This window comes from Colossoma macropomum, unplaced genomic scaffold (genome assembly GCF_904425465.1).
Source record: "Colossoma macropomum unplaced genomic scaffold, Colossoma_macropomum, whole genome shotgun sequence".
Taxonomy (NCBI): domain Eukaryota; kingdom Metazoa; phylum Chordata; class Actinopteri; order Characiformes; family Serrasalmidae; genus Colossoma; species Colossoma macropomum.
This window is the reverse complement of record NW_023494795.1, coordinates 26162129-26188373: the sequence shown is the minus strand read 5'-3', so window position 1 is coordinate 26188373 and position 26245 is coordinate 26162129. Positions and strand designations below refer to the sequence as shown.

At 39.7% G+C, this 26245-nt stretch overlaps 1 protein-coding gene across 1 annotated transcript; it reads left to right on the top strand.

The window, feature by feature from the left end:
• Nucleotides 1-1032: 1032 nt before the first annotated feature.
• matn3a (matrilin 3a) lies at nt 1033-23945 on the top strand. The gene is made up of 9 exons (XM_036582692.1): nt 1033-1239; nt 6923-7498; nt 12219-12413; nt 13610-13762; nt 13953-14072; nt 16006-16139; nt 22926-23022; nt 23619-23688; nt 23771-23945. Exons 1-8 carry the CDS (start codon nt 1071-1073, stop codon nt 23672-23674), a joined length of 1500 nt encoding a protein of 499 aa, XP_036438585.1. The 5' UTR covers nt 1033-1070; the 3' UTR covers nt 23675-23688; nt 23771-23945.
• The last annotated feature ends 2300 nt before the right edge of the window (nt 23946-26245 follow it).

The window sequence follows — 26245 nt, the reverse complement described above, 5'->3', positions numbered from 1 at the left end:
GGTTAGTGTAGGAGGTTTTGCAGCTGTTTCCACAAACTGCGCCACCTGCTGGGCAGGAGCAGAGGCTGGTTCACAAGGCCCCACACATCCCTCTCTCATCCACCTCTCAAATCAAATTAATGACCAATTTGTGGTTTTACTTCTCAATTTATATGGCTTTATTAATTATTATCGTCGGTTGTATGGTTCTCTTTCATATCGGTGATACAGGTAAAAAAATATTCAAAGCTTTAAATCTCATTTGTTTGGTAGGAAACTCCCACATTTCACATTCAAAAGGCAAGATTTTTAAGTTTAGACCTCAAATAGTTTTCTACAGTCTTATGGTACCCATAGTTTGGGATCACTTGTCATATTAACAAATTTTGTTATTTTATATATTATAATGACATACTATGTATATATGTATATCTATCTATAGATGTGTGTATGTATATCTGTGTATATATCTATATACAAAGTTGAAGTGACTGAATATAATATCTTGGCTAAAACATCTAAAATGCATTTTATATATTTTATAAATATAGTAACTATATACTTCCAATAATTTTTGGCTGCCTTGAGATTTTATTACTACTACTGAAATATAATTAATTCTGGACATTAACATTTTCATAAATTAATTCTCATCTGTCTGTCTATCTATCTATCTATCTATCTATCTATCTATCTGTCTGTTTGTCTGTCTCTGTTTTCTGTCTGCGTTATGTAAACATGTATACAGACTACATATTATATTAAAGTCCATTTATTCTATAAATGTTAATATTATAGCCTTAATCAAATAGAAATGTCTTTAAAAATTAACTGACTAATAAATAAATGACTGTAAGTGAACTGTACACACATGTTTAAATGCATTATCAAATACAACATCTTTAGACAAGACAGCCTTTCAGGCAGTGAGGGGTGATCATATATCATTTAGTATCCACCCCTCTAATATTTGGATTGGACAAGAATTTTACACGTTTTCATTTGAGGTCTTCAAATAGACAGTACTCACCGGCACTTTGGTGTCAGTCGACAGCAGAGACAGAGCAAAGTGAGCAGATCACCTGGACACAATGAAGTCCTTCTTTGGGGTTTTTCTCTGTTGCCTCTCATTTCTCCTGGCGGATATCTCTGCAAGCTACAGTACTCCATCAGAGATTTTAGCCCAGAGTTATGCACAAAGAAGAAATTACGGGAATCCACCAAACGCCAGACCACCACAGAGGACACTTAATCCAGCAGGTGTGTTTTAAGTTAACTACCTGTAAATTTGTGTCACCTACTTTTATTCTGATATAGTTTGTAAGGTGAGCAACAGTGTATGTTCAGAGTCATATGCATAAGTTTGAACAGGACTGTTCAAATGACGTTTTATTGATTTTATAAGTGAACATAAGTTACACACCCTCTGCAGAGAACACACAAATATGGTATTTTCTTCTGCAAATTTTAGTGCACAATTTTAGATTATTTGAGTTTAACATGAAAAAACATATAACATATATACCGTTTTAAATATGACTTAATTTTTGCAGAGGCCACATTTTATGTTTTTTTCCCCACAATATATTAAATTCAGCAAATAAACAATAATTGTGCATTAAAATGTGCAAAAGTGTGTTCTCTGTAGAGGACATGTAACTCGCATGTAATTTGACCAGGGACGCAAAATGTTTTGTGTTATGTGTTTACAATACATATTGAGTCTTTTTAGCCACTTTAAATGGAACATTTAAGCAGAATTCAACAGTTGAGGTTCATTCAGAGTGTTTTGATGTAAAATGGTTAATTGTAAAGAAACTTACTGACTGATTTCTTTACAGTGGTGGTGAATTTTATATCGGTAGGTTGTGGCCTTTCCCACACCCCGCACGTACCTCTCTGTCCTAAAGGGATTATAAAAGAATACATTATAGGCCAAAAGCTTGTCTCCAAACTGTCGCAAAACAAGGTCTCAGGCATCGGGCAGTGTACTAGTAACCATTTTATGTGATAATGTTCGGTGACGTAGCTTTTAGAGGCATTAAACTTTTCAGACATCTGGGTTTTATCACCACCACAGTGAACAATTGACTCAATGAGTTTCTCTAGAACAGAGCATTTCACATTATACCACTTTGAATGACTGCATTTTAATTTAGAAATTTAGAAAAACTGGTGGAATTCTCCTTTAAGCCTAGTCAGAGGCTAGATTGGATTGACTGGACTGATTGTGGATACTCCATTGCGAAACCTTTTAGTCATGTTTAGATTTCAGCTCAGTTTGCATCACAGTAAGGGGAACAAACTGTTCCATTACTGTTCTTGATGCACCACATTCGTCAGATCACAAACATGACTTCTCCGCTTTTCACATAAAGCAGTTCAAATCTCTCAGCTTTATTTACACCATAAAGGAATGCCAATCTGATGTTCACAATCACAGATTTAAATGCATTCAAACCCTTCTTCATGTAAACATTAAGTGCATGTATGTTTACAAAAACTGTACCCATGTAACATGCATTGATATAATATTTTAAAGGAACTCGAGCGTATTTTGACGTAATCTCTATCTGTCACACCTGTAGCATAAGATCAATTACCACAGACAATAATGTCCCTGTATTAAGGAAAATACCAGAATTCTTTTTAACAAGAAACACACAATTGGTCATATGCTGCAGATATGACAGATCAAGATTAGGCTGCAAAATGCTGGCGTCTCCTTTTAATGTGTTTCAGTAAGAAATTCCATGCCTCCATGACATTTATCAGGTTGTAACATTAAGGAGGCATGAATTATACTGTCTAACAACTGTTTTACTGTCCTCTTTTTGTCTCATGCACCTAATTTGATCGTCTACCCATTGGTGGTCCATAGTACATAGTAATTACAGGTTTAATCGACACCACTACCTTCACAAAGACCAGCCAAGGATGTTGCCACAAATGGCAGCCTATCCTGGACCTACAAGTGCTTCTCCAGCCCAAGGTTTATGAATGGAAAAAAGACTTGGCACCAGTAGGCACAGAGGCCAGGCAGCAGCTGAAAGGTGAATGGGCGCCAGTTGTTTGCCGCAAAGCACCAGCTCCTCAGCAAATGCCTGCAGGTCCTCAACAACATGACACAGTTACAGGAGAGTCACATGCAGGCCAAGAACAATCAGTTGATGTTAGACAACAATCACTGGCAGGTCCAGAAGATTCTCGTGTAGTTCCAGAACAGTCTCAAGAACGAACAAAGACAGTTCCTGAACAATCACATGTAGCTCTAGAACAATCAAGGGCAGTTCCAGAACAATCACATGTAGGTCTAGAACAAACAAGGGCAGTTCCAGAACAATCACATGTAGCTCTAGAACAAACAAGGGCAGTTCCAGAACAATCACATGTAGGTCTAGAACAAACAAGGGCAGTTCCAGAACAATCACATGTAGGTCTAGAACAAACAAGGGCAGTTCCAAAACAATCAGTTTCAAGTCAAGAACTGTCATTTATAGCTCCAGAACAATCACTCATAGTTCCAGAACCATCACCTGCAGACCCAGAGCAATCACTGGAAGGTCCAGCACAGTCACAGGCAGCACAAGAACAATCATTTATTAAACAGACTGCTGTGGCAACCAGTGCACCAGCGTCACATTTCCAACCACCGCCTTCTCCTATTTACCCCCGGGCCTGGGTAACCTCACCACTGCTGCCAAATCTCTGGCTGCCAAAGTCCACTCTGTCACCAGAACTGTACCCCGAAGCCACATCAGCTAAATCCCTGCCAATGTCCACTCTGGCACCAGAGCAATATCCTCACAGACCCTCAGGCCAACCAGAGGCTCCAGTCAGAGCACATGGTGACATAGCCCTCGCAGGGAGGACAGGTAGAATACTCTGCAGAAGTCCATCCTCATCTCATTCACTCGAAAACACAGTGTGTTAAAGGCAGATTTAGCAAAATGACATCAGTGAGCCTATACTGCTTTTATAATCAGTATTTTCATATTGTTTAAAATAAGTGGCTGTGACTTTATGAGAGGTTTTATTAACCAAAGATGCGAGGATAGACTACCAAACTACCACCAGTTCCTTTCCTCAAAACCATAAAGCAAAGAGTCCTCAATTAGAGATAAAGAACTGACCATACACAACTAACTTCTATTTTGAAGATTGTCTGTAAACTGGGAAAAACGCAGAAAAAACTGAGAGAGGTATTTTCAATGTATCTAAAGTTTTGGTGAAAAGCAATGATTTGCCAAAATTTGCCCTATAAAGCAGAAAAGCAAATGAAATTTCACTAGAGCTCGTTCTTCAAAAGGAAAAAAGAAATGTATTTATCAAACTGTATCATACTACAAAAAACTACTGGCCATCCTGACAGATTAACAGACAGGCCATACTGCACCACCAAGCACAATTTATGTTGGATTGACTTTATGTGCACAATATTGATTTCTTTACTTAAAACTCATGTGTCAAACACAAGGCCCACAGATCAGGTCTATGAGGCAATCCTATCTGGCTCGTAAAAGTCTTTTAATTTTCTATTAATATTAGCTCGCTTCACAATGCACTACACTACAGCCCCAGCATGCACTGCAATGCAATGTGCACACTGACTCTCCTACCCCAACAACAATCTAGCAGTTACACCTTAATTCTACACAATTCTATACAATTCCACACCAGTGATATCACCAAACACACAAGCTGTGTTTCAGCTACAGTTCAACCAACATAAACGCTTAACATTAGCTCAGCAGCTCAGAATTTGGGCCCAAGAATTAATCAACTTGGTGTTTTAGTTCAAGCAAATAGGTAGGTCTGAAATGGGTTATGGCAAAATGTTAAATAAAAACAAAATAAAAACATCGGTGTTCTCTGGCCCACAGATTTGTTGAGATTTTTTAAAATGGCCCTTTTAGTGGTTGAGTTTGACACTCCTGACTTAAAATGTAATTTCACATTTTGTAGAACATTTATAAATAATAGCTTTAATCTTTTAAGTGTGACACAAAAACGTCTGCGTTTCTGCTGTTTAATCTGATCTTCTCCATTAATTGAGTGATTTCTCAGTGCTGTTGTTGCAATTATTTGATACAAAGCTGAGAATCTGTGGATGTTTATTTAGTGTGTGAATCTTTTCAAACAAGAAAACGCATGAATATAAGTGACACATTGGTCACATTCTATTATTACTTTGGTTAAACAAATCAATAAGAAGCTTATACTGATTTGTGGTCTGCATGAGGTCATGCACTCGCTCAGAACAAATCTCACTGCATCCAACAATAAAGGAAGCCTCTTGTATTTTACGTACAGTAATAAAAACAAGGTAGCACACAGAAAGCACACCCTATTTCACACACTCATACATCTCACTGTGTCCAATGTGGACGCTGTAACTCTTCTAAAAAGGTTTAAGGGACCATCACTAAATTCTCAGAATGGCTCGCCAGCGAGACGTTTGTTTAGATAAGGTTAAAAAAAAATCAAAAGTTACCACTTTCAATCATAGTATTTGTTCAGAGTGCAATACTGGGCAGCATAATATTAATCTCTCTGTTATGTATATTTTATAATGCTGTACACAATGATGTCATCTTACTGAATCCTCCTTTAAGACTGTTTTAAAAAATGGGGGTGACCATTTTTTAAAAATAAAACCCAACTGGCTTTTAGAATGTTGAATAACTGCCAAATGCTAGTAGAAGTTAACTAAAAAGCAGCTATTGTCAGCATTACAAGCAACCCAATGCCACAAGAACACATGCTGTGCTTTTGTAGTTTTTTCAGCATGAGAGTCAGATGCACTTTTTGAGGAAATAGTTCTAGGCCTCTATTCAGACTTTCTATTCAGAGTGTGACATAGCATTTTTGTTTGTTCTATTTGAACAACACTGAATAGATTAGCTCTACACCAAAAAGCAAAAAGTGACAGTGTACTCGACTGAATGCAAAGTAAGATGCTAGGGCTTTGCTCTTTTTGCCAGCTAGTAACTAGGCCGTTCTATTAACATTTAATGCCAAATATGTAAACGATCTACTTTCTACCTTATGTATAAACAATACCTTAGCTATGGATAAAAATCCAAGAAATAACTGAAACAAGTGTAGAAGTTGGAAAAAATCAGGTATACACTTGCATGTCCAAAACTACCTACTTTAAGCTGAACTCATTGCTTTACAGGCTTGTATAATTGTGACCACATGGCTTGTATAATCTCTATAGTACAGCACTGACCAGTAGAATGGGACACTCTGGAGCAGCTGCACACAAGCCTAAGGTCACCATGCCCATTGGCTAGAGCAGGGGTGTTCAATCTTATCCGCAAAGGGCTGGTGTGGCTGCAGGTTTTCATTCTTACAAAGCAGGAGTGCACATGCTCAGTTGTTTGAAGGCTGGAAACAAGTGGAATCAGGAATCAGGCATGCTCCTGCTTGTTTGGAATCACGCCTTGCAGCCGCACTGGCCCTTTGCGGATACTGGAGGGATATGAAACCTTCCAGCATTGGGCTGTGGAGCAGTGGAACTGCGGTCTCTGAAGCAATAGGCCACTGAATACCTTTAGGAGGAGTTGGAGTGGAGTTTGTGATCCAGAACTAATCGCCCAACATCAGTACCTGCAATCAAATCCTTAAAGCAATGTTTGAACATTAGTAGTGTAAAACCCTCCCAGATTTCAGAGGAAATGCTGGATAAGCAGATGTCTACAAACCTTTGAACTTATCAAACTATAGCATAGTCTGTAGAACCTTACTTTCACCTCTGATGGCATTGGGTCAGATAGCGCTCCTGGACATCATCATACTAAACTCTGTGTCCAACTTTAAGTTTGCGCACTTGGGATGTCCACAGTGGTTCAGCATGTCTTACTAACTCTCTAATCTTATTTGCCTTCATCACATAGTGTTAATCATCAGTAATAAAATGTCTCTTTTTCACTCTCAGCTACTGACTCCCAGTGTAGGAGCCGCCCACTGGACCTTGTGTTTATCATTGACAGCTCCCGTAGCGTGCGGCCAGGTGAGTTTGAGAAGGTCAAGATTTTCCTTTCAGACATGGTGGACACGCTGGACGTCAGTGCAGATGCCACTCGTGTTGCCGTGGTGAACTACGCCAGCACGGTCAAAATTGAGTTCTTCCTCAAGGACCATCTCAGGAAGGAAAGCTTGAAGCAAGCAATCAGCTTGATTGAGCCCCTGGCTGCAGGCACCATGACCGGCCTGGCCATTAAGAAGGCCATGGACGAAGCCTTCACCGAGAAGTCAGGAGCCCGACCCAAGTCAAAGAACATCTCGAAGGTGGCCATTATTGTCACAGACGGACGTCCTCAGGACCAGGTAGAGGAGGTTTCCGCTGCAGCCCGGGCCTCGGGGATCGAAATTTATGCTGTGGGAGTGGATCGGGCCGACATAGGCTCGCTGAAGCTCATGGCTAGCAACCCGCTGGATGACCACGTCTTTTACGTGGAAACCTATGGAGTCATCGAGAAGCTCACCTCCAAGTTCCGGGAGACTCTGTGCGGTAGGAAAATGGGTGGGGGGTGTTATTCTTCACTCTTTATAAGTCTTATAATAAGTTACCTGAACAAGGACACACAGTGTCACTGATGCACTCTTATAAAGCTCCAAAAGCTAGTGCTAGAATCTTCACCCTGCCAAGTGTGAGTGAGTGAGTTACAAGCCAAGTCAGTTAGGTGTTTTGCATCTAAAAACAATAAGAGCTCAACAAATAATAGCACAGATTTTGTCTTTATTTAGCAACTTTATGTTGTTCTTTTGCTTGACATGTGTTGTTTCTGATGGTTCCTTTTTCTGTATGTTTTGATTGTATTACCAAGTGGGTTGCTGCATGTGTGTTTGATTTAACACAACATTGTTAAAATTACAATAAGTGTTCCCGGGATCATACAGCTGTATGTGAAAGTTTAGGCACCTCTGGTCAAATCGCACGTTTTGTTGTTTTTCTAAGTGAAAAGAAGTTAACACAACATCTGCATGGAACATTGCAAGGTCTCAGAGCTTATTCGACTCATTAGGCCTTAGTCCTGACTAGTTGTACACATAGTAAAAAAACTCAACAGAAAGCCCCAGGCCTGTCCTCAGTTAGGTTCGCAGTGCAAGAAGTAGGTTAACTTAGGTGAGATTTATAGTGATACACTCTTTAAAAAAATCTTTCTTCAAGGGTTCTTTAGTAAAAGCAGTGGCTTTATTTAGAACCAATAGTTCTATATCGAACCATTTCTTGCTTACATGGTTCTTTGCATGGTAAACTGTTCATCAGATTGATAAAGAATGTGCTGTATACAGTTCTATATAGAAAATGGATTGAAAATGGTTCTATATAGAAAGAATTCTCAGACTGCAGGAAATTGTGTCATTGTTTCATTCTTTTTTTTCTGGGGAAGGACCCCAATGCAATGTTCTAATCATGCCCCCCTGGAATTTGGGCTACATGTCGCCCCTGTTTGTGGGGATAGAGAGAACAAAGGAGTCTACTAAATATCAACAGATCCTGGAAGCTAATGTCCCACAGTCAGTCAGAAAACTAAAAACGAGGCCCTGTTCTATTAGAGGACAATGATCCAAAATATACATCAAAATCAAAATCAATAACTTCAACCAACAAAGGATTAAGACTTTGAAAAGGCCTTTACCCTCCAGACTTGAATATTATGAAAAGCTGAGAGTAAATGATCTCAAACATGAGGTCCATGCAAGGGGATCTATGAATATTTCTGAACTGAAAGCATTCTTCAAGGAACAGTGAAAAAAGCCTAAATCAAGAATAGAAAGGCTCTTATCTGGTTTGTCAACATGTTAAATTCAGCAAATAAATCACAAATGTACATTAACATTTACAGAAATGTGCCATGCAGAGGTCGTGTTAACATCTTTGAAAATCTACAAATTGTGCAGTTTGAAAAGGGGTGCCTAAACCTTTGCATATAACTGTATTTCAGTGACATTTCACAATAACCATATTTTCTCTTTCTGTTCAGATATTACTCTGTATACACAGTGTATATGAAACGTAATTGCATGTAACCCTTTTATATTTTGTAACATTGTAAAGGCTGTTCCTGCTGACCCTTTATAATTGATCTTTTCTGTATGTGGATAATGTAATTTATCTTTTTCAGGACCCTGAAGTCAACCGCACTTGCTGAGTCGTGTTGCTAAACATGCATCTAAACCTTGCAGTTAATCTAGTCATAAATGTATGGCACAGGCAATTTCACTGAAGCAGGCTGTGGTAAAATTGTTCCCATTACCTCCACAGTGAAATTAACTGGTGTGAAGTTTTGTAGAGACATATCCCAACTGTATTTCCCCCTGATCTCACTTCTTCAACTGTAAAAGCATATGTATCATGTATAATGGGAAAAGCTTGTAAGAAAAGAGTGTAGTCTGGTAGGAGACAAAAGATGCATTATGCAAATTGCTCCTGTAATGATGCTGTAAGGCAGGGGCTTTACATGAGTAACCATAGCTTGTTTCAGGTTTCGTGGATCCCTGTGCTATGGGAAATGACTGCGAGCACATTTGTGTCAGCAGTGGCTCAACCTTTTACTGCAAGTGTCGGAAGGGCTATATTTTGAACAAGGACCAGAAAACATGCTCCCTCAAACGTAAGAGTCTGTAGACTGCATACAGACTAATACTATTCTGTTTTAATACATCATGTTGGATATATACAGTAAAATACAGTACTGTGCAAAAGTCAGAGACCACCTTCTTTTATTTCATTTCCAGTCAAAACAGCCATTAACTACAAGTTATTTATGTTTCAGGGGATAATTTATGAGTAGTTTAGATATAAGATAATCCACTTGCATAAGGAAAAGGAAAATCAAATGAAGGAAAGTTAAAAAACAGGAGCTTCAGTTAAAAAAATAATGAAAAGATACAGAGAAAATAGGCCTCCTGATGATTGTGCAAGACCTGGTAGACCACCAAAACTCTCTCCATCAGAGAAACAGCACTTAAAGCTTTCATCTCTGAGAGAGAGGAGAAAATCATGCTTCACTCTTGCTTCAGATCTTAAAAAATCTACAAGTGTTTCTGTCCATCCTTCCACTGTGAGAAAACAACTCAACACCACAGCCCAATCCCATATCCTATACCCCTACCCCTTATTTCACCTTGCCCCTTGGAACTGAGTTACACTACTTCATTAACAGGCTGTTAGCGGTGCTCTGTAGGCGACCGTGCCAGTCTGCAGTGATGGCAGAGGAAGTTCAGCAACCTCGCTACTGATCTTTAATTAAATTTTGGGTGTCATATGCCTTCAAAGAAAGAGGATGTAATTATTTTGCCCCTAATTCTTCGGTATGATATGAAGCTGAAGTCAGCTATTCACCAGCTTCTTATTCGAATTTTCAGGTTCCACCTTAAATGGAGCAGCAGCTACATTCTGTCGCTTCAGCCTCAGCCAGAACTGCTGGACTCTTTGAGGTGGAACAGGAAATTTAGCTAGCTAGCTACCGAGACATTAGCATACCATTAGCAATTTTTTTCACCAAGGGCAAAGTTGTAGGGGCAAGGGGTGAAATGAGATTGGGCCTATGAGTCTGAAAGGATGTGTAGCTGTCATGTCGCCCTTAATGAGAAAAGAAAATAAACAAATTTTCAAAAAAAAAATTTTCAGTAAAACACCAAAACTAGACATCGGGGATAAGCCGTAAGGTTTTATTGACTGACCTAATGTGTAATTGGGATTACCTGAATCATGAGAAGCAGAAACTGCAACCCGCTTCTAAGGCTGAACTTTAAAAATAGAAAAATTTGACACTTAATTGTTGAGGCTTCTGTGTAATTTTCTCTTAAATATATTTTCTGCTTTTTTCCTGACACTGAAAACCGAATAACTTGTACTTAACGTCCATTGTGACTAAAAAGTAAATGGTCTATGACTTTTGCACAGTTCTGTAGATACAAAAAAAGTCACTTTCGATAAATCGCTTTGTTTTAAAGCTTGCATACAGCAGGACATCAATGAAATCCTACATGACTAACCTATTGCCCAGCTACACTACCAAAGCTGTGTTTGTCATGACTTTTAAAAGTCATACAATACTGCATATTACATGATACATATTAGACTGTTCCAGTGTGCAAGCATGACTATATTTTAAGCTATGTGTATATCAAAAATATCTTTTGTTTTTATATTAAGGTTTTCCAAATCCAGCAGAGCTATCAACTGGATTAAGAACCACTGATCCATCCTATGCTAAATCAGTGAGGAATTACCATGGATGGTCTTCCTGCATGAAACATGCAACACTGTCATGTTGAAAGACGCATGCAGGCAACACTACTCTGATTTGCATTGTTATTACTGTTCTTTTCTGCTCTATGATACATCGTTCTCTCTGTGACTAGCGAGACAGATGACAAACATTTGCCCTGTGAACTGGTGGTTCTGCAGTACTGTGGTATTTGGATACGTTAGCTGTGTGTTATGGCTACACTCTTAAAACATAAAGGTTCCTAATAGGTTTTTGGCTTGGACAGTTTTAGGAACAAATTCAGTGGTAAAGAACTTTTACAATATGTGGGGGTTCTTTAAACTTGACAAATGTTCTTCACACTCACACATCTCATTCACAAAAGTGGTTCTTTAGGGAACTAAAAGCGTTTTTTCTATGGCATCACCTTTTTGACTGCTTCATTTTAAGAGTGTATGGTCAGACCTGACCATACACAGGCTTGAAAAGTGTTTGTAGCCTCAAACATACACAGGATTACTGGGATAGTATACAGTATGGAGTTAGTAGTAAACAAATTAGTTAGTGAAATGTGGTACCTTGGAACCATGGACAGCTACCACTGACTTCATTTGGAATTCATATGCTCATAATATCTCATTTATGTCTGTGCATCAACCTTGGGTAACCCACTTTATTTCACATTTCTTTTATTCTTAATAACATGAAACATGAACAGAATATTATTACAGGTCATAGTTTAATGTGAGTTCACTGATCCCACACAAAAATCTCACTGGGCCACCAGGTTTCTGTCCAAGAGCAGCGGAGATCATATATACTGGTCCAATCCAAATATGAAATCAGCCAGAATTAAACATCATAACTGGTGCTGCAAAGTCATTTCCACCCTGACACCTAAAGCAAACTCTTTTAGTTTGTCCAATAATATCTTTAACTCATGTTTTCAGCAGAGGGAGTTGGTATGGTGTTTGATATTGTCCTTATTATTCTACATTGTAATCATTACAGGCGTAGACGCCTGTGAAATGGGGCACGACTGTCAGCATATTTGTGTTGGAAACACCACCTCCTATCACTGCAAGTGTCGCCCTGGCTATGTTTTGAACGAGGACAAGAGAACATGCTCCATAGCTAATGATGGTGCCGGCAATCAACGCACTGATGGCTTCAACAATGGTCACAACGATGGTGAAAGTAGTGCCAGTAAGTTTACAATGTCATACTAGAAATGGTACTGACTTTGATTCATGCCATTTCATAGTATTCTTGCAGGATTTATTCAGGTTTCTAAGGAACCACATCATTTACTTCACTCAGTGTCACAACTCACTACTGGGTCATAAGGAAAGCTAAAATGATAGCGCCCTTGACTGTGGACGTGCCAAATACAACCACTTACTCACAAGACTCTTCAGGATTCAGAAATAAGGCTCACAAGAATCTTCGGCTGCCTTGTTAACTGACTGTCCTTTGCAATTTCCATGTTCCTGCCTCTAAAATTCTGAGGAACATTCCAATGATTTGCCCCTATGTATGAATCACTGGTATCACCATAAAACTGTATTATGAATGCCGTTTACTTTGAAAGACGTCTCGCCTGAGTCAACGTGTCTTAGAACTTCATTCTGCATTGTAGACGATTGTCCAGCAGATGCTAATAGAAACAACATGATTCTTGATCCAGCATGAAGCTAGCTGACTACTTTTTCTGCTTTCGTCTTCAGTAGTTCTAACTCTATTTTTAAACTTGTTCCTCTGGAGACTGCCTTGCATCTAGCAAGTTCTTCCCTTTGTACTGATGACACACTGCGTACATCACTGACTTCTCCATTGAGTCTGGGACACAATCTTATACTCAAGCAAAACTGCCTTTGCTAACATGAAGAGCCATTCTTCTATGGCCATCGCTGTCAGGAACTTCATTAAAAAGGATTCAAATAGAGTCTTTTCCATGGCTGTCAAGTCACAAGACTTGATTCTCAAGAACCAGATGAAGATAATCGTGTTTACACTGAAATCTACAAACCCGACTAAAAAGCATCTGTCTCCATATATCCTTGGTTCAGAACACTGAACACTGATTTCTGTACTTTAAAGTCAACCTGAAATGAAAATGGACATTCTTTACCATGCTCATCATATTATACCATTTAAAAGACAAAATTCTTGTTTTCCTGTAATCTTCCATCAAAGTGTAGTGGCTTTTGCCCAGCTCTAAAATGTAAAGTTTCAGCTCCACCCTTTCACTGTCACCTATCATATAGAGAAAACACTCAACTCAAATTTGCATGAAAGGTTTACTAGTCAGACTAAAAGGAGGGGAATCGAATATGAATTAAGATTTTTCAAATAGAACTGCAATTGTGTCCATATTTTGCTGCAGCTGTGACTCGTTGCAGGTGTGGATGCCTGTGCACTGGGTCATAACTGTCAGCACACTTGTGTGGGCAGCGGCTCCTCCTATTACTGCACATGCCCCCCCGGCTTTGTCTTGATGGAGGATAAGAGATCATGTTTCAAGGCCACTAATGATGATGGTGATGGTAGTGCCAGTAAGTTATTTGTTATTAATGGTACTGATTTGTTTCATGCCACTTTATGACCTTTTTGAAAGAAAATCTAGTAACCTAGACAGAAGACTCTTGAAGTGGTTGAAATATAAAACCAGTCTATTATTGTCTTACGTAGGCTATGGGTGTAATGTCTAGATTGCTTCAGTGTCTCACTCAAAGCTTATTGCAGGTTTGGACCACTGTGCAATGGGACATGACTGTGAGCACATCTGTGTCAGCGGTGATGGCTCCTATCACTGCGAATGCCGGATGGGCTTTGTCTTGAACGGAGACAGGAAAACATGTTCACGTAAGACTTGTAGGCCAGGCTATTCAGCTGAGGGTGTTCCAATGTTCACTCCAATCAGGCAGCCAATCTGACTTGTTTTGATATCTAGCTGCCAGCTGCCAATGAAACTGGACTTAATTCCCCAATCTAACCAGCGTATCCAGACATTAGCCACGTTTACATGCAGCCTAATAATCCGTTAATAAACCGACTAATGGCTCAATCGGAATCGAATATGTCCATGTAAACACTTCAATCGGAATAGTCTAGTCCGATCGAGGCCATTCGGAATACAATTTCTATCCGATTGAACAAGGTGGGTAATCCTGTAAATAATCCGTTAAATAGAAGAATAATAACCATGTAAATGCCTGTATCGGATTACATTTCCAGTCAGAACATGTAAGTATGTTTTGCGCATGTGCGTCGCATCACAGCAAAGGCACAGAACTCATAAACCAGCTCTGGCAAAAGTTTATAACGTTCAACATGAGGGGAGCAGAAACTGGTCTGCAGAGGAACCGAAGTTTATGCTCTGATCTTTAAAAGACGGACGTCCAGCTTATGTGTCTCAGAACACGACGTCTTCCTCTCAGCCTTCTTTAATAAGGACATGTGAGGTACGTTTTTCTGAGTCTGACATAATTTTAAAGTAATTAAAAACTCCAGCGCGCCAACTGGAAACTCATCTCACTCTGACTGGACCTCACGTGATGATCGCTGTCATGGTAATGTTTACACTAAGGGGTACTCCACGCATGCGCGATTACTTGTAGTGAGCATGTAAACGAAGATTTTCATCAGACTGTTCAATAGTGTGTTCATATAAACACCTCAGTCTTAATCTGTAATCGGAATGTATTCATTCGGATTGGCAAAAATCTTTGCATGTAAACACAGCCATTTGCAGAATTCATGATTGGTAGGCTTAAGATCAATTACTTTGTATGGCACATTTTACTGATATGGTGGTTGGAGAACCTACTGGTAGACATTGCAGCCCTCACGAACCGTTTGAATAGTCCTGTTGAAGACTGTTGGATCAAGCCTTCCTGAAGAGCCTTTATATTGGCAAATGTTTGGTGGTTGTTAGATTTTACAGTGTCACACTGACTGAACTAGCAACTGTCTTAGACATCTTGTTCCATTTGCTTAACCCAACAGTGGTCCTGGAGTATTCCTGTCCTGTACATTTTAATCAAGGGCTTATTCTTTAGCCGAGTAGTTGGAACAGGTGTGTTGTGAGCAGGGAAAATGCTTACATGTGCAGGGCAGCAAAACTCCATGACCAGGATTAGGAACCACTGGCTTCATAAAGCCTCATTAAGGTGCTGAAATACAGAACAAATTTAGGATTGTTCATTAATTATCATTTATTATTTTTGACCTACTAAATCAAAAGCCTGGGAAAATTAGTCTTTATTTCAACCTAATGAGTCACAACTTTTTGGCTACATCCCAAACCACACACTTCTATACTTTACATGCATTTACATTTTACATTTACATCATTTAGCAGACGCTCTTATCCAGAGCGACTTACAAAAAGTGCTTTGTCTATCCAGAGAAAGAATCTTCGCTAGCTACCAATAGGTTAGAGAGAAAGCCAGTCCTAAGCTCAGATACTGCTAGAATCAGAAGGACATTGACACCTAGTGAAAAATGCGACACTACTGAATGTACTTCCAATGGTTGTGCGCTATTTTTACACACCATTTAGTGCTGTAGTATGCGGTTTGGGATGCAGCCCTTTTCTCATACCTGCTGGACACAAACATCCATACAAAAAGCATGGTTATACTGCACTGGTCATATATTAATTCGAAAGTTACGCCTGTGTTTATTGACATTGAAGTTCTCACTAGTTAACCCACTAAATCAACCACCCCTACCAGTGCAAAGTGTAAGTAGACTGTCAGAAATTAGTGCCTCTTTTAGTAATTCTGGCCCTTAGTTGCAGGTTTGGACCATTGTGGAATGGGACATGACTGTGAGCACATTTGTGTCAGCAGTGATGGCTCCTATCACTGCGAATGCCGGATGGGCTTTGTCTTGAATGAAGACAAGAAAACATGTTCACGTAAGACCGTGTGGACCAGGCTATTCAACTGAGGGCACTCCAATGTTCACTCCAATCATGCATTACTTCAGAGTTTTGAAATGAACCGGATGCTTATAATTGTAATACATTGACTTAGAGTTTCCTAGCTGCCAGACTGTGGTAGGGTCAACTAAACTAGACTTAATTCCCCAGTCTAACCAGCTCATCCAGACAATGTTGCAGAATTCATGATTGGTGAAATCAAGATTATTGACTTGATATGACACATTTTACTGGTATGGTGGTTGGAGAAACTGCTGGTGGACATTGCAGCCCTCAACAACTGTTTGAATAGTCCTGTTGTAGACTGTTGAATCAAATCTGAAGATCATTTTCCCAAGTTGGCAGGTTTTTTGTAGGTTAGATTTTTGTTTCAGAGATGCCATATAGACAGAGTTAGCATATTTCTCTCATCTTTTTCCAGTAGCTTAGCCACAGCTCCTCAGGCCTGTTCCTGGAGTACTCTTGCTCTACATATTTCAGTGTCTTTTCTGCTTTAACTTCCATGCCAATGATCTGATTAGTTGGATAAGTTATGTTGGGGGTAAGCAAAACACTAATACAGCGATTCCCAATCCCAGTCCTGATAACCCCACATGGACATTTTTGTGCTGTCCCTCATCTAGCACACCTGATTTAACTCATTTACTAATCAACAAACTCCCTGTGCTGAGCCAGGTGAGTTAGAGTATAAAAAACACAAAAATGTTCAGAGCATGGGATCTGTATGACTGGGACCGGCGAACCCTGTGTTCATATGTGCAGGGGTATTCCAGGACCGGGGGGAACCACTGATTTAGACAGAAGCCCCATAAAGTTGATGAGATACAAAACTCAGTTAATTATGGGTGTGATGTCTAGATCGTTCCAGTGTCTCACTCACGGCTTATTGCAGGTTTGGACCATTGTGGAATGGGACATGACTGTGAGCACATTTGTGTCAGCAGTGATGGCTCCTATCACTGCGAATGCCGGATGGGCTTTGCCTTGAACGAAGACAAGAAAACATGTTCACGTAAGACCTTGTGGACCAGGCTATTCAGCTGAGGGTACTCCAATGTTCACTCCAATCAGGCACTACATCAGAGTTTAGAAATAAGCTGAACCCCTGAAATTCTAATTCATTGAATTCTCAATCTCAATCTCCTAGCTGCCAGGTTGTGGGAGGGGCAACTAAACTAGACTTAATTCCCCAGTCTAACTAGCACATCCTGACACTGATGCAGAATTCATGATTGGTGAAATCAAGATTATGGAATCAATATGGCATATTTTATTGATATGGTGGTTGGAGAAACTACTGGTAGACATTGCAGCCCTCAAGAACTGTTTGAATAGTCCTGTTATAGACTGTTATATCAAATCTGAAGATCATTTCCCCAGGTTGGCAGGTTTTTTGTAGATTTTTGTTGAGGTCTCACAAAGACAGAGTTGGCAGTTCTCCTAGATATCTTGGTCCAGTAGCTTAGCCTCAGTTCCTCAGACGTGGTCCTGGAGTAGTCTCGCTCTACACACTTAAGTGTTTTCTCTGCTCTAGCTTTCATGTTAATTAGCTGATTAGTTGGATAAGGTGTGTTGGAGATAAGTAAAACACTAATGCAGGGGCTCCCAATCCCATGGACATTTTTATGCTTTCCCTCATCCAGCAAACCTGATTTAACTCATTTACTAATCAACAAGCTAAACAATGGCAATCCCAGTGCTAAAATGTGCAGGGGTATTCCAGGACCGGGGGGAACCACTGACAGACGCCCCATAGAGATGTTGTGATATAGAACTCAGTTAATTATGGGTGTGATGTCTAGATCGTTCCAGTGTCTCACTCACGGCTTATTGCAGGTTTGGACCATTGTGGAATGGGACATGACTGTGAGCACATTTGTGTCAGCAGTGATGGCTCCTATCACTGCGAATGCCGGATGGGCTTTGTCTTGAACGAAGACAAGAAAACATGTTCACGTAAGACTGTGTGGACCAGGCTATTCAGCTGAGGGCACTCCAATGTTCACTCCAATCAGGCACTACATCAGAGTTTAGGAATAAGGTGGATCCTTGAAATTCTAATTCATTGACTTACAGTCTCCTAGCTGCCAGGTTGTGGGAGGGGCAACTAAACTAGACTTAATTCCCCAGTCTAACTAGCACATCCTGACACTGATGCAGAATTCATGATTGGTGAAATCAAGATTATGGAATCAATATGGCATATTTTACTGATATGGTGGTTGGAGAAACTACTGGTAGACATTGCAGCCCTCAAGAACTGTTTGAATAGTCCTGTTATAGACTGTTATATCAAATCTGAAGATCATTTCCCCAAGTTGGCAGGTTTTTTGTAGATTTTAGTTGAGGTGTCACAAAGACAGAGTTGGCAGTTCTCCTAGATATCTTGGTCCAGTAGCTTAGCCTCAGTTCCTCAGACGTGGTCCTGGAGTAGTCTCGCTCTACACACTTAAGTGTTTTCTCTGCTCTAGCTTTCATGTTAATTAGCTGATTAGTTGGATAAGGTGTGTTGGAGATAAGTAAAACACTAATGCAGGGGCTCCCAATCCCATGGACATTTTTATGCTTTCCCTCATCCAGCAAACCTGATTTAACTCATTTACTAATCAACAAGCTAAACACTGGCAATCCCAGTGCTAAAATGTGCAGGGGTATTCCAGGACCGGGGGGAACCACTGACAGACGCCCCATAGAGATGTTGTGATATAGAACTCAGTTAATTATGGGTGTGATGTCTAGATCGTTCCAGTGTCTCACTCACGGCTTATTGCAGGTTTGGACCATTGTGGAATGGGACATGACTGTGAGCACATTTGTGTCAGCAGAGATGGCTCCTACCACTGCGAATGCCGGATGGGCTTTGTCTTGAACGAAGACAAGAAAACATGTTCACGTAAGACTGTGTGGACCAGGCTATTCAGCTGAGGGTACTCCAATGTTCACTCCAATCAGGCACTACATCAGAGTTTAGGAATAAGGTGGATCCTTGAAATTCTAATTCATTGACTTACAGTCTCCTAGCTGCCAGGTTGTGGGAGGGGCAACTAAACTAGACTTAATTCCCCAGTCTAACTAGCACATCCTGACACTGATGCAGAATTCATGATTGGTGAAATCAAGATTATGGAATCAATATGGCATATTTTACTGATATGGTGGTTGGAGAAACTACTGGTAGACATTGCAGCCCTCAAGAACTGTTTGAATAGTCCTGTTATAGACTGTTATATCAAATCTGAAGATCATTTCCCCAGGTTGGCAGGTTTTTTGTAGATTTTTGTTGAGGTCTCACAAAGACAGAGTTGGCAGTTCTCCTAGATATCTTGGTCCAGTAGCTTAGCCTCAGTTCCTCAGACGTGGTCCTGGAGTAGTCTCGCTCTACACACTTAAGTGTTTTCTCTGCTCTAGCTTTCATGTTAATTAGCTGATTAGTTGGATAAGGTGTGTTGGAGATAAGTAAAACACTAATGCAGGGGCTCCCAATCCCATGGACATTTTTATGCTTTCCCTCATCCAGCAAACCTGATTTAACTCATTTACTAATCAACAAGCTAAACACTGGCAATCCCAGTGCTAAAATGTGCAGGGGTATTCCAGGACCGGGGAAAACCACTGACAGACGCCCCATAGAGATGTTGTGATATAGAACTCAGTTAATTATGGGTGTGATGTCTAGATCGTTCCAGTGTCTCACTCACGGCTTATTGCAGGTTTGGACCATTGTGGAATGGGACATGACTGTGAGCACATTTGTGTCAGCAGAGATGGCTCCTACCACTGCGAATGCCGGATGGGCTTTGTCTTGAACGAAGACAAGAAAACATGTTCACGTAAGACTGTGTGGACCAGGCTATTCAGCTGAGGGTACTCCAATGTTCACTCCAATCAGGCACTACATCAGAGTTTAGGAATAAGGTGGATCCTTGAAATTCTAATTCATTGACTTACAGTCTCCTAGCTGCCAGGTTGTGGGAGGGGCAACTAAACTAGACTTAACTCCCCAGTCTAACTAGCACATCCTGACACTGATGCAGAATTCATGATTGGTGAAATCAAGATTATGGAATCAATATGGCATATTTTACTGATATGGTGGTTGGAGAAACTACTGGTAGACATTGCAGCCCTCAAGAACTGTTTGAATAGTCCTGTTATAGACTGTTATATCAAATCTGAAGATCATTTCCCCAGGTTGGCAGGTTTTTTGTAGATTTTTGTTGAGGTCTCACAAAGACAGAGTTGGCAGTTCTCCTAGATATCTTGGTCCAGTAGCTTAGCCTCAGTTCCTCAGACGTGGTCCTGGAGTAGTCTCGCTCTACACACTTAAGTGTTTTCTCTGCTCTAGCTTTCATGTTAATTAGCTGATTAGTTGGATAAGGTGTGTTGGAGATAAGTAAAACACTAATGCAGGGGCTCCCAATCCCATGGACATTTTTATGCTTTCCCTCATCCAGCAAACCTGATTTAACTCATTTACTAATCAACAAGCTAAACACTGGCAATCCCAGTGCTAAAATGTGCAGGGGTATTCCAGGACCGGGGAAAACCACTGACAGACGCCCCATAGAGATGTTGTGATATAGAACTCAGTTAATTATGGGTGTGATGTCTAGATCGTTCCAGTGTCTCACTCACAGCTTATTGCAGGTTTGGACCATTGTGGAATGGGACATGACTGTGAGCACATTTGTGTCAGCAGTGATGGCTCCTATCACTGCGAATGCCGGATGGGCTTTGTCTTGAACGAAGACAAGAAAACATGTTCACGTAAGACCTTGTGGACCAGGCTATTCAGCTGAGGGCACTCCAATGTTCACTCCAATCAGGCACTACATCAGAGTTTAGGAATAAGGTGGATCCTTGAAATTCTAATTCATTGACTTACAGTCTCCTAGCTGCCAGGTTGTGGGAGGGGCAACTAAACTAGACTTAATTCCCCAGTCTAACTAGCACATCCTGACACTGATGCAGAATTCATGATTGGTGAAATCAAGATTATGGAATCAATATGGCATATTTTACTGATATGGTGGTTGGAGAAACTACTGGTAGACATTGCAGCCCTCAAGAACTGTTTGAATAGTCCTGTTATAGACTGTTATATCAAATCTGAAGATCATTTCCCCAAGTTGGCAGGTTTTTTGTAGATTTTAGTTGAGGTGTCACAAAGACAGAGTTGGCAGTTCTCCTAGATATCTTGGTCCAGTAGCTTAGCCTCAGTTCCTCAGACGTGGTCCTGGAGTCGTCTTGCTCTACACACTTAAGTGTTTTCTCTACTCTAGCTTTCATGTTAATTAGCTGATTAGTTGGATAAGGTGTGTTGGAGATAAGTAAAACACTAATGCAGGGGCTCCCAATCCCATGGACATTTTTATGCTTTCCCTCATCCAGCAAACCTGATTTAACTCATTTACTAATCAACAAGCTAAACACTGGCAATCCCAGTGCTAAAATGTGCAGGGGTATTCCAGGACCGGGGGGAACCACTGACAGAAGCCCCATAGAGATGTTGTGATACAGAACTCAGTTAATTATGGGTGTGATGTCTAGATTGTTCCAGTGTCTTACTCACGGCTTATTGCAGGTTTGGACCATTGTGGAATGGGACATGACTGTGAGCACATTTGTGTCAGCAGTGATGGCTCCTACCACTGCGAATGCTGGATGGGCTTTGTCTTGAACGAAGACAAGAAAACATGTTCACGTAAGACCTTGTGGACCAGGCTATTCAGCTGAGGGCACTCCAATGTTCACTCCAATCAGGCAGCCTATATTGGATCCTTATATTTCGCATTGATTGATGCGTAGTTTTAATTTCTAGCTCCCAGGTTGTGGTGTGCTTAACTAGACTTAATTCCCCAGTCTAGCCCATTTAGACATTGTTGCAGAATTCATGATTGGTGAAATTAAAACTAATGATTAACTATGGTGCACTGTACAGATATGGTGGTTGGAGAAATTATTTGTAGACATTGTAGCCCTCAAGAACCAAAACTGAATAGTCCTGCTGTAGACAGTAGGGTCAAATCTAAAGGTCAGTTTCTCTATAACAGGGGTGTCCAAGCCTGCTCCTGTGATCTACTCCCCTGAGAAGTCTAATCTAACACAACTGAACCAATTAATTCAGTCCTTCAGGAGCATCAGAATGCTTAAGCCAGGTGTTATGGTACATCACCAGGACCAAGGTCGGGCACCCCTGCTTTAGAAGCTGTATAGAAAGCTGGAAAGCAGTTAGCATGTATTTGGACTACTAGTAATTACAACAGTAAAGGAAAACTACATTGTTTAAAGCTCTGTAACGGAGGATGTTTTCAAAAACTTGAAAAAGTATCATCTGTTTCAGTGTCAGAAAAGCATACACTGAATACTGGGCAAAACCTCATCTGTCTTTAATTGTCTTTTAATCCGAATCAATTCTTTATTGATTCAACATTGTGCCTTCGCCTCCAAAACAGTATGTAACACTCAGCAATGTTGTTAAAACCCACCCACAACATTGCATTAGCTATTGCTAGGTGTTACATCTGGAATTCACAAAACAGCTGGTCTGTAAGAGTTTTATCAATGAAGACAGTAAAGTCTGAATTATTCTGTAAATATTATTAAAGCTTTGAAACTGTGGAAGAAAAAAGCACTATGATCCACTGTGCATACATTTGAGTTCAAAGCGAAGTAAACAAAGTCCAGTCGTATGCAAAAGTTTGAACACCCCTGGCATGATGAATTTACATGGTGCTTATGTCTAATGGTCTTTGCTTTGATGTGAAGAGATGAAGGTGGAAATAGTGCAGGATCCATGTCTTTGTGAAGCCAGACTGGCCTTCCAGAGGCAAACACAAACCTCCATCCAGAACCTCAATTCCAAACATATCCTTTCAGTTCATTCATGCTTACGGGTAAAGCTAAATATGAGTCTTTCATAGAGAATTCCACTGATTTTTCAAGCTTTCTGTATAATTAAGTGGTTAAGCTGTAAACAAAGTCATTCAAAGTGGCTGGATGTAAAATGATCTGTTCTAGAGAAACTTACCAGAGTCAGATTTGTTCACAGTGGTAGTCATAGGAACCAGATGTCTGAAGCATTTAATGTCTCTAAAAGACATTGTTCTATGATACGTTTGAGAAAGGATTTTGGTGTTAAACATATTTTTTATCCATTAATGGCAGAGAGGTTCATGCAGGGTATTATAAGACAAAACAGACAGAAATTCTGAAAAACTGGTGGAATTACCCTTTAACATTGAGAAAAACTTACTGTGGTCTAAATGACATCTTGTTTAAAATCAAATATTACCATTGACAAGTAACCAAATAGTTAGCAATTTTGTCTATGGACTGAAGATGCCAATGCACACTTTAACTTTCTGCCTGAGCATATCTGAGAGTGAAGTTCATCCTCAAATCAAATAGTACCTGAAGGACCTGAAAGATCAAGAATTCAAGAACCTTAACAGCCGTCATACTAGCTGACGTCACCAGGAAAGTTGAGCAAATGGAAAGAATGCTGGCTCGGATGTAATAGGCCATGCTTTGGTAAGTGCTTATTCTCTTCAACATAGTCTTCAGAAGCCAAATGCATGAACCAAACTGCTTAACCTCTTTTATATTCTTGAAGGTTAGCCTGGCGTTGTATAGCTTCAGCTACCTGCTGTGTGGACCACGGAAGCGGAGGAAACCTCTCCACTGCTTTTCCATTTTACCAAAGCTGCACGATGGACCATCCTGACCTCCAGCAGACCACAAGAGCTTCAGTGCATCTGGGACACAAGGAGCAAGCTCATGATCAAGTCTTAAAAATCAGTGGCTGGATTCACAAAAGCTTTCTAAGAATAAAATTACAATGGGTCTTAAGACAAACATTAATAAATGAATAAGAATGATCTTAAGAAAATCTCATGTTCTCTATATAATTATTTTCTTATATATCATCATGTTTTACTGCTTACTATAAACAGGTCAAGATGCACGTCAAATGTAAACACAAATACGTTTGTTTTTTTTTACTTCCAAGCTTAAAGGCAGTTTAATCCAACCAGTCAGAGCCAGAAAGAAGCAAGGAAACGTTCAAAACCGTTTAGCAAACAAGAACTAGAAGTGATGGCGGAGGAAATAGGCGAAAGAAAAAATCCCCTTTTGAAGATATGGTAGGTTAACTGTGAGGTGAACTTGCTCTGTTTGAACTGCTGTGAAACTCTTTAGAAGTTATGGTTTACGAAGCTTACCTTGTCAGCTCTTACAGTCTCTTACAGGCTAAGACAAGGAGGTACTATAGTAAAGTTGAGAAAATATATAAGAACATACAACAGTTAGCTCTGACTACGCAGCCTGGATCAGAAGTGTGCTGCGGTGTTTTCACCAGGACTGTATCACTCCGCTGAACACCGGTTGCTAAGTAACAGCTCACTTTACACTGCAGTTGACCGTTAGCTAACTTACCTTGTATTGTAGCAAAATGGAAATCAGAAAACTTTCATAAGATAGTATTTGACTTGCAGTCCGTTTGGTCTGATTCTGAACAACAAATAAGTCGCTGCCCGAAAGCAAGCTTTTCAGTCAGCAGTTGTGACTGCAGAACAACGAAACAAACTGGAATTAACCAGAAATGAACAATAAAATTCAGCAAACAGTATGAGCTGTGAAATGCTTCACAGTCTGACTGGATAACTCTGGCAACTATTGAAAAACTGAGCTTAACATGATATTGCGACAATTTATGGCTCTAACTATAACAAAAGAGTACTACTTTAACTTTTTAATTTTTTTTTATTTTTCTCACGAATCACAGCCGTGATGTTATCTGCCATAAACGTGATATAAAGCATAAGAACAGTATGCGAAATAAACGCTGGTATTTGGGGGGTCCCATGTTGGCTGGCTACTCCAGCATGGGTGATGTTAGCTTCAATGGCAGCAAAGTAATTGGTTTAAATTTTCTTTTGAAATGTTCTTTTCTGGTTTGGTAATGCGCTCTTCCACACATTAACTGAGATCTTACACATCTCCTCTTTTGTCTTCCACCAAACACGTGGGAAATTGGGCAAGTTTTCAGATTTAAAAATACGCTGTTGCATGTTGTAAAGTATCCTGGGCATAAGTACAGTTGCTAAGCTATGAAGGACCAATTGGGTAAACCAATTTGCTTTAGAGCTGCCCTGAGGGAGACCAGTGCTGCATCTCTAGTTAGCTAAGCGCGCCGTTTCTTGGGTGAACCAGACTAAACAGTGATCTTTTCCTGAATTAGTATTTGAGCATCTATTTTACATCATAATAAGTTCATTTTCACAGACTCTCAGAATTTTTGAAATATTTTTTTTTTTTCAGTTTTTTACATTTACAACTATTTCTTCTGACACTTTTGTGAATCCAGTTCCAGGTTTTGTGGAATTGTTATACACTCAAAAAAATAAACCGTTGTCACAAATTTACATCAAGTCAAATAGATTAGAGTCAGTCTACACAGACTTCCTTACCTCAACACAAGGTTCAGTTGTTAATGGAACAAAATTTAAACATTTATGTGCAATTTCTTTGTGTTTCATTGGAATGGAATTCTCTTTGGATCAAAACAATCGATTTTCATTCCTTGAAATGGTTTTTACTTCATTTTTATCCCTTTTATGTAAACCAGTTACTTAAAGACAATATAATTCCTTTATTCACTATCAGCATATTTTCAGTTTATAGGTCAAACAACCAATGGTTCATTTTTTGAGTGTAAACTATAGTGTAATCTGTAACCCTGATGAGAACTAACTATGCCTCTTATTCTGGAAAAAGTCTGATATGAAAAAGTAATACTGAAACATTAAGCTGTCATGATGGACACAGAACAGATTGTGGCCACTGTTCGTACTTTAGCTTCAGTCATAAAGAGAAAAATCATCAAGAGCAGCCTAAATGTTTTTCACATTGTACCATTTTATTATAGTTATTTATCTTTTAAATGTGTAATTCACTCATAGTCAGACTTTCAAATATGTTTATTATGTTGCATGTTTTACAGTTCTTATATACATATCTTTAAATATAACTTTATACTATTATAAGTTAACTTGGTTTTCTTAAATTTGTAGTACCTCTTGAGTATGTA

Coding starts and splice junctions, on each gene's coding strand:
- matn3a (XM_036582692.1), top strand. CDS start 1,071: ATGAAGTCCTTCTTTGGGGTTTTTCTCTGTTGCCTCTCATTTCTCCTG. Junction 7,499..12,218: donor GTTCCGGGAGACTCTGTGCG/GTAGGAAAATGG, acceptor TAATCATTACAG/GCGTAGACGCCTGTGAAATG. Junction 16,140..22,925: donor AAACATGTTCACGTAAGACC/GTGTGGACCAGG, acceptor TGATGTGAAGAG/ATGAAGGTGGAAATAGTGCA.